At 37.2% G+C, this 17,798-nt stretch overlaps 1 protein-coding gene across 2 annotated transcripts in view; it reads right to left on the bottom strand.

Moving 5' to 3' along the window:
* The window catches only part of ASZ1 (ankyrin repeat, SAM and basic leucine zipper domain containing 1), a gene marked incomplete at both ends in the record, with an annotated part of 95,876 nt that overhangs the window by 1,426 nt on the left and 76,652 nt on the right, over window positions 1-17,798 (bottom strand). The window contains 2 exons of one of the 2 annotated variants that reach the window (XM_081146829.1): window positions 2,040-2,153; window positions 16,849-16,954. In XM_081146829.1, the coding sequence (XP_081002955.1) occupies window positions 2,040-2,153; window positions 16,849-16,954 (220 nt within the window). The remainder of the gene's footprint in view (window positions 1-2,039; window positions 2,154-16,848; window positions 16,955-17,798) is intronic. The other variant, XM_081146830.1, reaches the window with a different exon arrangement.

Below are 17,798 nucleotides of genomic sequence, written 5' to 3'. Positions count from 1 at the left end.
ACTTTGAAATATCATTAAACAGGCATGATAGCATATTTCCAAATTTGGAACCCCTTAAGTTCTTAAAATAAAATTTCACTATGGTGATTGCTACTTGTTTAAGACTAATCCAGAAAAACCAATGCACTAGCTTGGTCTAAAACTAATACTTTCCTGTCCAAAGAACTGTATCTGCAATTATTATAAATCAATAAATGTGTTTTCAAGACTAGTCCTCATATAGAAATGTAAAGACTTAAGGTAAAGAGGGTCACAGAAAAAAGGTCTTTCATTTAGCTAAAGAAAGTTGAAATTTCTGTTTATAGTACACATTATTAAAATAAATATAATATCTGATTTGATTATTTATGTTTTAGAGTCAGAGTCAACCCTAGAGCAGTGTTGCTTAATTTTATTCCTTTAAGAAAAATCTGGTCTCTCTCTAATTTCATCTCAATCCTCCATCCCCACATTCAAAATGTTTTTATTTTAAAGAAACCAAATAATTATCAATCTGAGGCAATAATATCTTAGGGAATTTCCCACACTAAACATTAAAGGTTGATGCTTTATAGGACTATTTTTACATAAATCCTTCCCAATGTCCCTTGGATTCCCAAGAGATACACCATACTAGGTAAAATCAATACCATTTTCCTTCAATTTTCCTAGATGATGCAGGTAGTGAAGATAAATAGTGTTATAATTTTCATGTTTTTAGCAAGTCAGTCTCTCTCCAGCCTGTGTAGCACAATTTGCCTGACATACAGAAGGCATTCTTATGTTTGTTGAATGAATAAATGTGAGCAATAATACAACTTCTATGGTGCGTCTTTCCCTGGTGACTTAGCTTCTTCAAGAATTTTGAAATAAATTGCTTATTCGCACCATTTTGAAATATCTTTATTTTCCTACTTTTTTGTAGAATTTGCTTCTCAATTTTCTGCTCATTTTTTAAAAAGACTCCTTTTCACTGAACATATATATGTTAATAGCTAGAGTGACAAATTACTTGGAACATGTATAAAATTTATTTTGAGGATAAAATTATTTTTTTCATTTAAAAAACTTTAAAAATGAAAATATTAAATAATTTATGACTTGATGCTATAAAAATTTAATGCATAATCTAATGTTCACATCATATATTTAAAAAAACTTTATAGATATAAAATGTATTTATTATACAGACATGAAGAACTCAGAAGTAAGTTCTTTAGTCAGATAAAAGTGTTTTCCTTTATTAACTAGCTTCAAAGGAGTTCCCAATTTTAGCAGCTTAGGTTTTGTCACAGACTATTTTCTGAAAGGGGGAAAATCACCTGTCTTTGAATCCAGATATATACTTCTATGTGAGTACAGAAACAAGGACAACAACACAAAAGCCCACACTTTTTAAAAAAAATAGTTAAATTATAAAAGATATTATAGAAAGTCTAAAAAATAGAATGAATATTTTATCCACAATCCTACTTCATTATCACAGCTAATAAACTTTCATTTTAGTAATTTTTTATCTGCATATTTACATATAAGTAAAACTTACAAATACTAACTTCATATCTTTAACAAGTTGATATTTGATTTTCATTAATTTTTCAACTGGCTGCATATTATTATAATAAATAAGTGTACCGTAATTTATTTAATCATCCTGCTAGTATAGGACAGTCACAGTACATACAATTTTGGAATCTTTAAACTATTATTGAAAGATACAAATATTTTTATGATTCTTAGCACATCTTGCCAAACTATTTCTGAAAAAGGTTATGATACTTGTATCACATGAGACTATCAGTTTGGTAAACTCTAACCAGAAATGGGTAGAGCAATACACTTATCCATGCTAATTTAAAAGATGAAAATGATGTATCATTTTTCTTTTAGTATGCATTTCTTTAATGAGTGACAAAGTTTCCTATGTATACTTCTTTCTTTGGAAACTGTTCTCTTTCCAATTGTTTAGTGGGAGCTTATGTAGCTCTTGTCAGAATTACTTCACTGTCTAACATACTATGCTGCAAATTATTTCCTCCATTTTTATGTTAAATATATACCTTCTGAATTAAGTCTTTTAGTTTGCAGACCTCTTCATTCAAGTCTTCGACATTGCTAACCAGTTCTTCACAAACTGAAGTAAAATTCCGAGGAGAAGCCCATTCAAGTACTATCTGTTAATATTTTCAAAAGTTGCATGTTAAAGAACAGAAAACAACTTTCACAACTTCATATCCACAAAAATTATACAACATTAAATTAACGGAAAAGCATTTTTGTCCAGGATAAATCCTCACACCAAAAAAAAGTCAGTAATATTATACAGTCAAATCAAGTTTCTTGAATGAATTTACTAAATATATACAGTATATATAACTTTATGGAGACTAATATTAGTAATAATATTTATGGTACAAAATAAATTCATAAAAGTTTAAAGAATGACGATTCCCATATTAGTGTTATAAAAAAATCACATGAAAACAATCAGGTTAAAATTTTTTCATTATAAACAAACAGCTAAAGCCAAATCACATGAAAAACAACAAAATGAGTTTGCTTTTATGGATCACTTAAATTTCCTCTAAAATTTCCAGCCTCCTTTTGCAACCATATCAAAATTACAACTAAACTATAGAACCACCAACATTTAGAACTCCCTGATATCTGGCTGAATGGAATCTCTACAACTAGGGAATTAAAGAAGCCACATGGAGACTGGTAGGAGAGGGGGAGACGTGGAATGGAATGGTCCCACACTCATGTGTAGCAGACAAAAATCAGGAGTGATATCTTGGCTGCAGAGGTCCCCTGAGGAGCGAGGGGTCTTAGCCCCACACCAGGGCCCCCAGCCCAGGGTTCCAGTGTCAGGAAGAGAAGTCTCCATAACTTCTGACTGTAAAAACCAGCAGGGGCCCTGTTGGGGTAGCTGAGTTGGTCAGAGCATCATCCCGACATGCCAAGGTTGCAGATTCAATCCCCGGTCAGGGCACATACACGGATCAACCAGTGACTGCATAAAATAAGTAGAACAATAAATTGATTTTTTTTTCTCTCTCTCTTCTCAAATCAACAAGTAAAAAATAAAAAATAAAAATTTAAAAGCTGGGTTGAGGCTGAGGGAGACAGAGGTTTGCTGCAGTCCCAGGTAGTTTCTCTTAAAGGGCCCACACACAGACTTACTCAGACTCACTCTGAGCTCCAGCACTGGGGCAGCAGTTCAAAGGGCACCAGAGACATACAAGAAGGAACTGAATTGTCCAACATCAGGGTGAGAGCTAGTGGGGCAGCTTTATCTCAAAGAGAAGTGCTGGCAGAGGCCATTGTTCCATTGATGAGCCCACCCTTTTCAGAGCTGGTAGGTAGGTGCCATATTTGAGACTCTATCAACCTGCCTCACCAGTTTACCCAACCCTCGTGATTCTGAGACCCCGCCCCACTCAACTTTGGGGCTCACCCAGTCTGTTTCCAGTGGCTTTTCCAAATGAATGACCTATTCTGGCTAATGCTTTAGATTTTCCTAAAATCTCTCAAACAAGCAGCATCTGATCTCAGCAAGCCCCTAACCTCTCGATAAGTGGCCCTAGGCCCAACACTAGCCACAGCTTGCCTTGGCTCACAGTTTGGCCTCCCCTGGGCACCTCTAAGCTCAGCAGAAGCAGCAGCCATCTGTAGATTGTTTTGTAGCTTGTGCTGGTTGGAACCAGGCAGAAAAGAGGCAGTGGCTAACCTTGGCCCGCACCTCCAGGAAGGCCTCAGAGCCAGCACCCAGTGGACAGCTTCAGACAGCATTGAAGCACCTCCACTCAAACACCCCAAGTGACACACTCAAGGGGTAGACTCAGCAGGCACCAGAGCCAGGCTGAAGTCAGTCCTGCTGGGTGGGGTGGGCCCCTGCACAGCTGACCCTCCATGGTGGGGTGATCGGAGGTCAGTGGCTAGAGTTCGTGGTTAGTTCATGCAGCTGATTGGCCTGGGGGTACATCCCTCCCACTGATGTGTCAACAGCAATCAAGGTTCAACTACAAAAGGAGGCTATATACAGCCCACACAGGAGATGCACCTCGAGTGTCCTACTTGGGTGATTGGGAGGCTGTGTGCCATTGGGCCCTACAGAATACCTACTACATTAGGCCACTCTACCAAGCGTGGGAGACATAGCAGCTCTGCCTAATAAGTAAAAACAAACACAGGGAGGCTGCCACAATGAGGAGACAAAGAAACATGTCCCAAATGAAAGAACAAAACAAAATTACAGAAAAACAAGTAAACAGAATGGAGACAAGCAATCTATATAAATGCTGAGTTCAAAACACTGGTTATAAGGATGCTTAATGAACTTAGTGAGAGCTTCAACAGTATAAAAATGGACTAGTCAGAAATAAATGCTACACTAAATGAAATGAAGAATAATTTATAGGGAATCAACAATAGAGTAATAGATGAAGCCAAGAATCAAATGAGCAATTTGGAATATTAGGAAACAAAAAACACCCAATCAGAAGAGAGAAAAAAAAGAATCCAAAAATATGAAGATAGTGTAAGGAGCCTCTGAGACAACTTTAAGCATACAGTAAAACCTTGATATAAGCGACTAATTCAAACAAGGAGGTGCCCGTTAAAGCTGAAAGTCTGTTGTATAATAAAGTAGGTTTTCCAAATGTGTATCTTAAAAAATTGATAAATTAGTTTACCTGTTTTTACTTACGTAGACACATTTGTGTAATTAAAATTATGTATGAAAAGTTTAATTTCACAGAAAAGCTTTCTATATGTATTATGGTTATTTTACATTTATACTGAATAGGCCTAGTAAATGTATGCATTCACCAAGCACCCTAAGTAAACACATGCACACGGCTGGGGTGTAGCTTAGCACACATCAGAACATTAGCCAGCACATGTTAAAACTGCTGCAGAAAGTTGACACACACAACAACAGCATCAATTACGTTCTGCAAGCGATGTGGTGTGATCACGTGCTAATCATTTACCAAACATTGTTTATGAGTGGTGACTCTTGGATTTAAAGACTGTAATTGTAGACATGTAATATTTATGTTGGCAAAATTACTACAGTGTTTTTCTAACATATGGTGTATTCACTAAAATTTGTTAAAAATAACAGTGAATTAACAAAAAATTAACTGCTGTTTTAATTATAAGCAAATTTTGGTTAAAAGGATTTTAAAATTAACAAGGTGTTAATTTTCACATGACATATGGACTGGAAATTTTGTCCATTAAATAAGAAGTCCATTAAATTGAGGTCCACAAAATTGAGGGTTTATTGTACTAACATTTGCATCATGAAGTTGCTGGAAGGAGAAGGAGAGCAAGAAACTGAAAATCTATTTCAAAAAATGACTAAAAACTTCCCTTACCAGGTGAAGGATATAAACACACAAGTCCAGAAAGCACAGAGTGCCAAACAAGATGAACCCAAAGAGGTCCACAACAAGATACATCGTAATTAAAATGCAAAAGATTAAAGAAAAAGAGACACTCTTAAAAGTAGCAAGAGAAAGACAGTTAGTTACCTACAAGGGAGCTCCCATAAGGATGTCAGCTGCTTTCTCAACAGAAACTTTGCAGGCCAGAAGGGAGTGGCAAGAAATATTAAAAGTGATGAAAAGCAAGAACCTATAACCAAGATTACTCTACCCAGCAAGGCTACCATTTAAAATCAAAGGATAGATAAAGAGCTTCCCAGACCAAAAAAAAAAAACACACAAGGAATTCATCACCACCAAACCAGTATTACAGGAAATGTTAAAGGGTCTTCTTTAAGAAGAAGAAAAGATGAAAAACATGAACAATAGGCACTAAGAGAAGATTGGAAGATTGGGGCAGAGTAGGTGGATCTTCCTCTTACCTCCTCCCAGAATCTAACTGGAATTAAAACTAAATTGGGGACTAGTCACCCTGAAATACCAGCTGACGACTGGCTGAAGCAGAGACATTTAAACAAGGAAGCACAGAAACCACCTTAGATTGGCAGGAAGGGCAGGGATGCAAGAGGCACTGGCCCAGATCCCTGGAGTGGCGGGCCAAGGATGAGAAAGGTTCCCCCAGAGAGGAGAGAGGCCTGGACCCCAGGCAGGGCTCCCCAGCCCAAATGGCGAGAGCCAGGAACAGCCATCCATGCAGCAACCAGCAAAGGGGCTTCTATCAGCCAGGGAGTTGAGCTGCCCAGAGACAAAGCTGATATGGGCTGGCGAACAGAACTTTCATACTGCAGGTTTAAGTGGAGGGAGGAAAATGCAGAATAGAGTCACCTAAGAAGAGACGGTTGGGAAGAGTTGCGGGGATGGAGGATGCTAAGATACCTGTGTTGAGTCATCCCTCCCACCGATATAGCAGTAGCCATTTTTCTCCAGAGGCACAAGCCCCTCCCAACAGCAAAAACCAGGGAAAAGGCAAACAGCCTGACCCCTGGTATACAGCTCACTCCACCCTAAGGAATTCCATTCTCCCAACCCTGTGGAATCCAGCATGCCCCGCCCTGCATCTTGACCCCTGTAGAGGAGGCAGTAGTCTTAGGGAACAGGAGTCTCAGGGAACATCAGTGGCTGGCTTTGGGGTGGGGAAATTCTCCCCATATTCTAGCGAACCTGGCTGGTACTTCCCTCTCAGGGGAGAGTTGACAGAAACCTCTGGCTTCCAGCACACCCCAAGGCCTGACTAAGAGGGACTCCACCCAGTCAAGGATGGGAAATAGTCTGGGTACACACCCACCATCTTTCCCAGAAGTCTGAACGTTTTCTGGCACACCAATGGGCCCTCTGCTGCAAAGAAAACAGCCTAGGAGCTCAGCTTGGCCCCTCCCATGGGCAGCCAAGCCCAGTGGAGGTAGCTACAAGCTGTGGATTGCTTTGAAGCTTTGAACAGGGCACTGAAATCCAAACTTGGACAACTTCTGACATTGTTTAGCAAAAAAGTACCTCCAGGGAGGCCCAAAATCAGCATACAAAAAGTTAGCCCCAGACAACATAACAGCAAGATCCAAAGGAAAATCCTCGCAGACATTAAAATCTCCCAAGATGAGCTTCCAACTACCCCTAACTGGTTTTTTTGGTGTTTTTTCTCCATTATTTTCTTTTTTATTGCTTTAGTATTATTACTGTTATTTTTCTCTTTTCTCTCGTTTCTTTTATATCTCTTATTTGCTTCTTTCCTTTTCTTACTTTTTTTTCTTTCTTTCATCTTTCTCTTCTTTTTACCTTTTCATACATTTTTTTCTTCCTACTTTTTTACCTTTTTCCTTTTCCCATTCTATTTTCTCTCCTTTCTTTCCTTTCAGAATCTTTTTTCTTCCTCTTTCCTCTTCTAGTATTCTTTTTACTTTTATTATTATTTTCTTTCCTTCTTTTTCATTTATTCTTCTTACTCTCTTCTCTCTTTACTAATTCTCTTTTCTCCTGTGTTTGTGTGTTTTTTAAAAATATGTTTTCCTGACTGTCGAGAGAGAGGAAGGGAGGGGGAGAGAAACAAAGATATGAAGAGAAATACAGATCACCTGCCTGCTGCACACTCCCTACTAGGGACTGAGCCCACCACCGGGGCATGTGCCCTGACCAAGAATCAAACCGGCAATAACCAAGAATCAAATGGTGAACGGAATTATGCTTAACCAATTGAGCCATACTAGGCAAGGGCTCTTTTGTAGTTCTATTTGTTATTATTGCTGGGTTCTTTTATATGTTTTTGGTTGTTTGCAGTTTTGTTATGTCCTGTAAGCACATGTACAACAGCTTGCACAAGTTGGTTGGGGATGAGCCTCAGAGTTAGCCGGCCTGATAGGAAATTCCACCCATGCACAGGACAACAATCAAGACCCAATTACAACAGGAGAGTCCAAATAACCCACAAAAGGGTCACTCCTAGAGCATCCAGCTCAGGAGTTAAAGGAGACGGCCCCACTGTGTCCCACAAGACATTTACTACATAAGGCCATCCCACAAATACTGGGACTAATAGCAGGTATATCTAATATATAGAAACAAATAAAAAGAAAACTAAAATGAGGAGACAATGAAATAACCCCCAAATGAACAAAAAGGAGGAATCTCCAGGGAAAACCCCCAAAATGACATGGAGGTTAGCCATGTATCAGACACAGAGCTGAGAATCATGGTTATAAGGGTACTCAAGAAACTTAGTGAGAACTACAAGGAAAGTAATGGGGTCTTACAAGGAACTTAGAGCTAACTACATTGGCATGAAAAAGGGCATAGAAACCATAAATAAGAAAGAGTCAGAAATGAATATTATATCTGAAATCAAGAATACACTGGAAGGAATTAAAAGCAGGCTTGATGAAGCAGAGGACTGAATCAGCGATTTGGAAGACAAGGGACAAAAAACAATTACAGATGAAAAAGAAAAAACACTTAAAAACCATAAGGAGAATTTGTTCAGGGCAGTGAGAGGGAGACAATAACCTACAAGGGAGCTACAATAAGACTTTCAGCTGATTTCTCAAGAGAACCACTACAGGCCAGAAGGAATGAAGTATTCAAAGTTATAAAAAGCAAGAATCTAATATCAAGACCACTCTATCCAGCAAGGATATAATTCAAAATTGAAGGTTAAATAAAGAGCTTCATGTTCGAAAACTGAAGCATTTACTTCTGGGTTTACAGCATTTGTAAACTGAAATGTTCGTCAACAGAGACGTTCAAACTGAGATTCCACTGTAAATAAGTACCTACCAATGTACTTAATTAAATGCTCTAATAGGGTATTTGAATAGATAGGGTAGTTCAATGGATACAAAACATGATCCACATATATGCTGTCTACAATAGACCAACCTCAGAACAGAATACTCACACAGGATGAATGTGAAGGGGTGAAAAAAAGTATTTCATGCAAATAGAAATGAAAAATAAGCTAGGGTAGCAATGTTTATATCTGACAAAACAGACTTCAAAACAAAGTCCATAAAATGAGACAAAGGTCACTATGTAATAATAAAGGGATTGTTCAAAAAGGTGATATAACCGTGGTATAAATATATGCACCCAATATGGGAGCACCTAAGTATATAAAAAAAAATCACTTTAAGGATTTTAAGAGAGAGATACAGTCATAGTAGGGGACTTAGACTCCCAACTGATATCACTGGATAGGTCTTCCAGACAAAAAACAAACAAGGAAACAGTGACCAAAACAACACATGTGATCAGATGGATTTAACTGATATTTATAGAACATTTCACTCCAAAACTGCAGAATATACATTATTCTTAAGTACACATGGGACATTCTCAAAGACAGACCACATGTTAGGACACAAATATCTCTATAAGTTTATAAACTTAAAAATCGTAACAAGCATCTTCTTGAATCAGAGCACATGAAATGAGAAATCAACTACAAAAAAAAAAAACCATTGCAAAAACATTCAAACACATGAATGCCAAATAGTATGTCATTAAAAAATAAGTGGGTTATTGTCCAGCCAGTGTGACTCAGTAGACGAGCATTGGTATATGAACCAGGAGGTCATGGTTTGATTCCTAGTTGGGGCACATGCCTGGGCTCAATCCCCAGTAGGGGCATGCAGGAGGCAGCCAATCGATGACTCTCTCTCATCACTGATGTTCTATTTCTCCCTCTCCCTTCTTCTCTCTAAAATCAATTAAAAAAAAACAAATTTAAAAAAAAAAAAAGGGTTATAAATGAGGTTAAGAAAGGAATAAAAAACATCCTGGAAAAAAATGAATATGAACACACAACAACCCCCAAATCTATGGTACACAGCAAAACCAGTTCTAAGAGGGAAGTTCATTGCATTACAGATCTACCTCAAGAAACAAGAAAAATCTCAAATAAATGATCTAAACCTACAACTAAAAGAAATAAAAAGAGAACAAGAAAAGCTCACTGGAAGCAGAAGGAAGGAAATAATAAAGATCAGAGCAGAATTAACTGACAGAGAGACTAATAAAACAGTACAAAATATCAATGAAACCAAGACTAGTTCTTTGAAAAGATAAACAAGATTGATAAACCTTTAGCCACACTCACCTAAAAACAAAGAGAGAGGACCCAAATAAACAAAAGCAGAAATGACGTGGTGAAGTACCAACTGACCCCACAGAAATAAAAGGATTTTAAGAAAATACTATGAACATCTATATGCCAACAAACTAGACAACTTGGGCGAAATGGACAAATTCCTAGAAATACACAATCATCCAAAACCCAATCAAGGAGGAATCAGAAAACATGAATAGGCCAATAAAAACTAATGAAATTGAAGCAGTATTAAAAAAAAAAAGGCCCAGAAAACAAAAGTCCTGGACCAGACAGATTTACAGGTGAGTTTTACCAAACATTCAAAGAAGAACAGGAACCAACATTGCAGAGGGCAAGTCCTGAGTAAGGGTGAGAGTGTGAGTGGGTCAGTGTGTGTGAGATAGAATCTAGGTGAGTGTGAGTGTCGGTGGGCATCTGTCTGTTGTGCAGGAAATCCCAGCGGGCAGTTCACGCTCTCCTAGTAGAGGAGCTGTCAGCCTCCACCATGCGCTGCTCGGCTGGGCACTTCTCTTTGCTCCATTTTGGAGGATCTGCAGGGTCCTCCTTATGAGGAGGCGGCATGGTGCAGCTGTGTTCCAGCCCGCCTAGGACATGTGTGCATGGCCCCAGTACTGAGACCCAATGCCCTAGGACACATGAACCTGATGGGGTGACCCGGCACACCTGAACTGTGGCCCCTGGAAGACAGGGCCCACCACTTTGACGTGCGCACCTCTTCTATACCACGGCTTTGATGCACAGTGTGCCCTGATGCACAGACCAGCAACCTTGACCCAGAGCATCCAACCTGGCACCCCTGGATGACTGGCCCCACCACCTGATTTAGCACCCCTGGCCCTGACACCGTGACCCACTACCCCCAGACTCGTAGATCTGCTTCTGCAACCAGGCGCCTGACCCACTGCCCATGGAAGACGGGACCCCACTCTGCTGTGATGTTCCAGTATGCATGGACCTTTCACCATGACCGAGAGTACCTAACCCCAAGCCACAAGAAGATCAGACCCACTGCTGCAAACCAGCAGGACCTACTGCTCTGGACGTACAGACCTACCCTTGCAACCAGGCAATACTAGCCTGGTGCCCAGACTACAGAAACACTAGAATGGGGAAACAGAGAAACAACCCCCAAATGAACAAATAGGAGGATGAGCCCCAAAAAGAACTAAGTGAAGTGGAGGCAAGCAATATGTCAGATAAAGAATTCAAAGTAATGACTATAGGGGTACTCAAAAACTTAGTGGAACTACAAGCAGCTTAACAACAACTGTAAGAAACTTAATGAGAACTACAGCAGCATGAAAAAAAAGGTAGAAACCATGAATAAGAATCCATTGGAAATGAATAATGACATAATTGAAATAAAGAATACCCTGGAAGGAATCACAAATAGACTTAAAGAAGCTGAGTACCAAATCAGTGAATAAGTACACACGGTAGGAAAAAACACCCAATCAGAGCAGCAATTGGAAAAAAAATTAAAGAGCACGAGGAGAGTTTAAGGTAGTTTGGGACAACATGAAATGTAACAACATCCACATCACAGGGATGCCAGGAGGAGAAGAATCTGAGCAAGAAATACAGGACCTGTTTGAAGAAATAAAGACAGATAACTTCCCTGACCTGGTGAATGATAAAGTCACATAAGTCCAGGAAACACGGAGTCCCAATCAAGATGATCCGGAAAAGACCCACATCAATACATATCATAATTAAATGGCAAATGTTAAAGACAAAGGAAGAATCTTAAAGGCAGCGAGAGAGAGAGAGAAAATTACCCGCAAGAAAGCTTCCATTAGACTGTCAGCTGATTTCACAATAGAATCATTTCAGGCCAGAAGGGAGTGGCATGAAGTATCCAAGGTAATGAAAAGCAAGGATCTAAAACCAAAACTACTATATCCATCAAGGCTACCATTCAAAATTGAAGACTAAATAAAGAGCTTCCCTGATCAACAAACAAGAACTGCAAGAAATGCTAAAGGGACTGTCATAAGAAGAAGAAAGAGAGAGGAGAACACAGATACAAAGAATAAAAATGACAAGTAAATACCTATGAATAACCTTAGATGTAAATAGATTAAATACTCCAATCAAAAGACATAGGGTGCAAAATGGATAAGAAAACATGACCCAAATATATGCTGTCACCAAGGGACCCAGCTCAGAACAAGACGCACACAGGATGAAAGTGAAGGGATAGAATATACTTTCCATGCAAATGGAAAAAAAAAAAAGCTGGGGTAGCAATACTGATATCTGACAAAGTAGACTTCAAAATGAAGGCCATAATGAGAGACAATGAAGGCTAATTCATAATACTAAAGAGATCGACACTACAAGAGGATATGATCCTGGTAAACATGCACCCAATACAGGAGTACCCAAATATATAAAAATACATCTGGAGGACTTTAAGGGAGAGACTGTCAGCAATACAATCATAGTAGGGGACCTTAACACCCACTGACATCACAAGATAGATCTTTAAGATAAAAAAAAAAATCAACATGGAAACAGTGACCCTAACCAACACACTAGTTCAAATGTATTTAATTGACATTTACAGAACATTTCACAACAAAGTTGCAGAATATACATTCTTCTAAAGTACACATGAGACATTCTCAAAGACAGACCACATGTTAGGACACAAACTAAGTGTCTATAAATTCAAGAAGATTGAAATCATATCAAGCATCTACTCAGATCACAATGGCATGAAACTAGAAATCACCTACAATAAAAACACCCCAAATCATTCAAACACATGGGAGCTAAATAGCATGTTATTAAACAATGAATTGGTTACTAATGAGATCAAGGAAGAAATAAAAAATTCCTGGAAACAAATGAAAATGAACACATAATGACCCCCAATCTATGATACACAGAGAAAGCAGTCCTGAGGGGGAAGTTCACAGCACTACAGGCCTACCTCAAGAAGTAAGAAAAACTTCTGATAAACTATCTAAATCTTCAACTTAAAGAATTAGAAAGGGAACAAGAAAAGAACAGAGTAAGTAGAAGGAACAAAATAATAAAGATCAGAGCAGAAATAAATGACATAGAGACTAAAATAAATAAATAAATAAATAAAAAAGATCAATGAAACCAATAGCTGGTTCTCTGAAAAGATAAACAAGATTGATGAACTTTTAGCCAGACTCATCAAGAAACAAAGGGAGAGGAATCAAATAAATGAAATTAGAAATGAAAGAGGTGAATTAACAACTGACACCACAGAAATACAAAGAACTACAAGAAAATACTATGAACAACTATATGCCAACAAGCTAACAATGTGGATGAAATGGAAAAATTCCTAGAAAAATAAAATCTTCAAAAACTGAATCAGGAAGAGTCAGAAACAAGTGATGAAATTGAAGCAGTAATCAAAAAACTCCCAGCCAACAAAAACCCTGGCCTGGATGGCTTCACACGGGAGTTTTAACAAATATTCAAAGAAGAACTAACACCTGTCCTCCTCAAACTATTCCAAAAAATCCAAGAGGAAGGAACACTTCCAAGCTCTTTTTATGAGGCCAGTATTATACTAATTCCAAAATGTGATAAAGACACTACAAAGAAAGAGAATTACAAGCCAATATCTCTGATGAACAGGGATGCTAAAATCCTCAATAAAACAAAGGCAAACTGGATCCAGCAATATATTAAAAAGATCATGTACCATGACCAAGTGGGAGTTATTACAGGGATGCAAGGCTGGTATAACATTCACAAATCAATAAATGTGATACTACACATAAACAAACTGAAAGACAAAACTCACATGATCATATCAATAGATGCAGAAAACGCATGAGATAAAATTCAACACTCAGCTTTGATAAATTCACACTCAAAGCAAAGTGTGAATAGAGACATCATACCTCAAGATAATAAAGCCATATATGACAAAACTACAGCCAAAATCATATGCAATGGACAAAACTAACAGCTTTACCCCTAAGAACTGGAACAAGAGAGGGGTGTCCGCTTTCACCACTCTTATTCAACATAGTACTGGAAGTCCTAGCCACAGCGACCAGACAAGAAGAAAACATAAAAGGCATTCAAGTTGGAAAGGAGAAAGTAAAACTGTTATTTTTCTCAGATGACAACATATTGTACATAGATAACCCTAAAGACTCCATTAAAAAACTAGATTTACTAAATCAATTTGGCAAAGTAGCAGGATACAAAATTAGTTCCCAGAAATTGATGGCATTTTTATACAGCATTAATGAACTCTCACAAAGAGAAACTAAAAAAACAATCCCATTTACCATTGCAACAACAAAATTAAGATACTTAGGAATAAACTTAAACAAAGATGTAAAAACTGGTACTCAGAAAACTACAGGATGTTGAAAAAAGAGAGGAAGATAGAAATAAGTGGAAGAATATACCTTGTTCATGGATTGGTAGACTTAACATAATTAAAATGTTCATACTATTCAAAGCAATCTACAGATCCAACTCAATCCCTATTAAAATACCAATGGCATATTTCACAGATCTAGAACAAATACTCCAAAAATTTATATGGAACCTAAAAACACCCCAAATAGCCTCAGCAATCTTGAGAAAGAAGAACAAAGTTGGAAGGGTCACAATACCAGATATCAAGTTATACTATAAAGCCACTGTAATTAAAACAGTATGATACTGGCACAAGAACAGGCATATAAATCAATGGAACAGAACAGAGAATCCAGAGATTGACCCATGCCATTATCGTCAGATAATATTTGACAAAGGAGGCAAGAACATACAATATAGTAAACACAGTCTCTTTAATAAATGGTGTTGTGAAAATTGGACAGGTACATGCAAAAAAATGAAACTAGACCACCAACTTACACCATACACAAGATTAAACTCAAAATGGATAAAAGACATAAATGTAAGTCATGAAACCATAAAAATCCTCGAAGAAAACTTAGGTAGCAAAATATCAGACATTTTAAGGAACAGAATTTTAACTGAAACATCTCCTAGGGTAAGAGAAACAAAGGAAAAAATAAACAAATGGGACTATATCAAACTAAAAAGATTCTACACACAGGAAAAGAAACCTTCCTCAAATGAAAAGAGAACCCATTGTATCCAATAAGGCGGTATTTTCTAAAATATATAACGAACTTATACAACTCAACAAATGGAAAGCAAACAATCCAATGAAAAAACGGGCAAAGGACCTGAATAGACATTCTCTAAAGAGGACATACAGATGGCCAAAAGACATGAAAAAATGCTCAAAGTCACACCAATCATCAGGGAGATGCAAATTAAAACTACAATGAGGTATCACCTCACACCTGCCAAAATTACTACCACCAATAAATCAACAGACAAGTGGTAGTGAGGATGTGGAGAAAAGGGAACCGTAGTGCACTGCTGGTGGAAAAACAGTATGGAGTTTCCTCAAAAAGTTAAAAATGTAAGTGACGTTTGATCCAGCAATCCTACTTAGGAGAATATATTCTGAGAATGTCAAAACATCAATGAAAAAGAACATATGCACCCCTATGTTCATAGCAGAATTATTTACAATAGCTAGGATCTCAAAACAGCCCAAGTCCTCATCAGTAGATGAGTGGATAAAAAAGCTGTGATACATTTACACATTGGAATACTATGCAGCTGTAAAAAATAATCTTACCCTTTGAGACAGTGTGGACAGACCTGGAGATTACTATGATAGGCAAAATAAGTCAGCCAGAGAAAGACAAGATCACATGATATCACTTATATGTAGAACCTAATGAACAAAATAAACTGAGGAACAAAATAGATTCAGAAATATGGAAGCATGGAACAGAGTGACAGATCTCACAGGGAATACGGGCAGGGGTTGGGGGGAGGGACAAGATTAAACAAAGAACTTATATGCATACATTAATGGCATACAGACACAGACAACAGTGCAGTGAAGGTCTGGATTAGGGAGAGAGCTGGATGGAGGGTGGCAAAGGGGAGAAGATGGTGGAGATCTGTAATACTCTCAACAACAAAAATAGATTTTAAAAAATAAGACTGCACTAAAAATAAAATAAATAAGAACAATAAAATGGCAATAAATACATATCTATCAACAATTGAATCTAAAAATCAAAATAAACGAACAAGCAGAAGAGAAACAGACACACAGATATAGAGAACATTTTGATGGTTGCCAGATGGGAGTGGGGCTTGGGGGGCTGGGTGAAAAAGGTGAAGGTATTAAGGAGTATAAATTGGTTGTTACAGAATAGTGATGGGGATGTAAATTACAGCATAAAGAATATAGTCAATAATATTCTAGTAACTTTGCATGGTGTCAGATGGGTGCAAGATTTATCAGGATGGTCACTTAGTAAGTTATATAATTTCTAATCACTGGGGTAGTACACCTGAAACCAATATAATAATATATGTCTTCTTTGAGAAATAAAAAATGATTTAAAAAATAAAATTTCCTTCATTAAAAAACCTTAAATTGATATGGTTTTTAATAACACTCAACACACTGTTTTGTTTCAACTTCCACTTTGGTCTCCTATCACTTTATATTTTAAACAATTAAATTTCCTTAAGAACAAATGGTAAGTTCAGACTCATTTTCCTTTTCTTGAGAGCTAGAAGACAAAGTTTTCCAATTAATTAGTATGTAAAGGAGTAATATTAAACATATTTACTTATTTAGATATGATATGATTTTGTAGAATAAAAATACAATTTTACCATAGCACCACTGTTTACTGAATTATCATTGACTTATCTGAAATGTTCTTCAGCATTCATACTTTTTTTCACTTGACAACTTTTGTAGAATACCTTGTGAGAATGTACAGGCAACTCAGTGATGATATTCTGTACAGCTGTTATTAAATGGCCACATTGTTTGTTTAATTTCAGAAGAAAGTTGAGGAACTCATCACCACTAAAGAGAGGAAACAAACAGGAATCACTCATATAAGCCATTTACTTCATTCTACTGGGCTACTTAGTGTCTAGTCATAACATTTATTAGATTCTCTAATATGTATTTATAGAATAGCCAATATGTATCAGCAACTGAAATAGACATTGAGTATACAAAGTAAACCAAATCTCTAATCTTGAGGATCTCCAAGTTCAGAATGAGAGGCAAATATACAATTATAACATCATTACTCACAGTCATATGAAGAAGGAATAAAAAAGTACTTACTTGGGGTATCTACTATCTAAAGGCACCACACTAATTATTTTACAGTTATTCTTTTAATTGCTCCTAACTACTCCTTTAAGGTAGATGCTGTTAAGCTAAGTTTATAGTTGAGACATCTAAAACACAGAAACAATGAATTTAGTATAATGGGAATAGGGAATTAATAGTGCTTCATAGAAATGATAACTTGAACTGAGTCTGGAGCTTTAGAATAAATTTGTAAGGAAGGAAGAGAAGGCAATGAAGATAAGAAGGAATTAACGGATAGAGAGAATAGCAGGTGCATAAGTACAAAAGTAGGTCACCAAGATATAACTGAAGCATAATTATGGTATAGTAAGAAAAGAGGATCGACATAATCATTTATTTAAGGAACTTTTGTGATATGCTAAGGAACTCAATTTTATCTTTTTTACAAGGTAGAGTTATTAAAGGAATTTAAACAGGAAACTAGAAAAATCGTATTTTTGTATAAGAAAGTTTATGTGAGGAGTGGTGTAGATTAAAGGAACACGAAAGTGAAAGTAGAGAGAATAATTAGGAGACCAATAGAAACATCCATATAAGAGCGATT

This window comes from Miniopterus schreibersii (assembly GCF_964146895.1).
Source record: "Miniopterus schreibersii genome assembly, chromosome: 9".
NCBI classification, from domain to species: Eukaryota; Metazoa; Chordata; class Mammalia; order Chiroptera; family Miniopteridae; genus Miniopterus; species Miniopterus schreibersii.
Note: the sequence above shows the minus strand (reverse complement) of the source record. Positions and strands in the feature narration are given on the sequence as shown.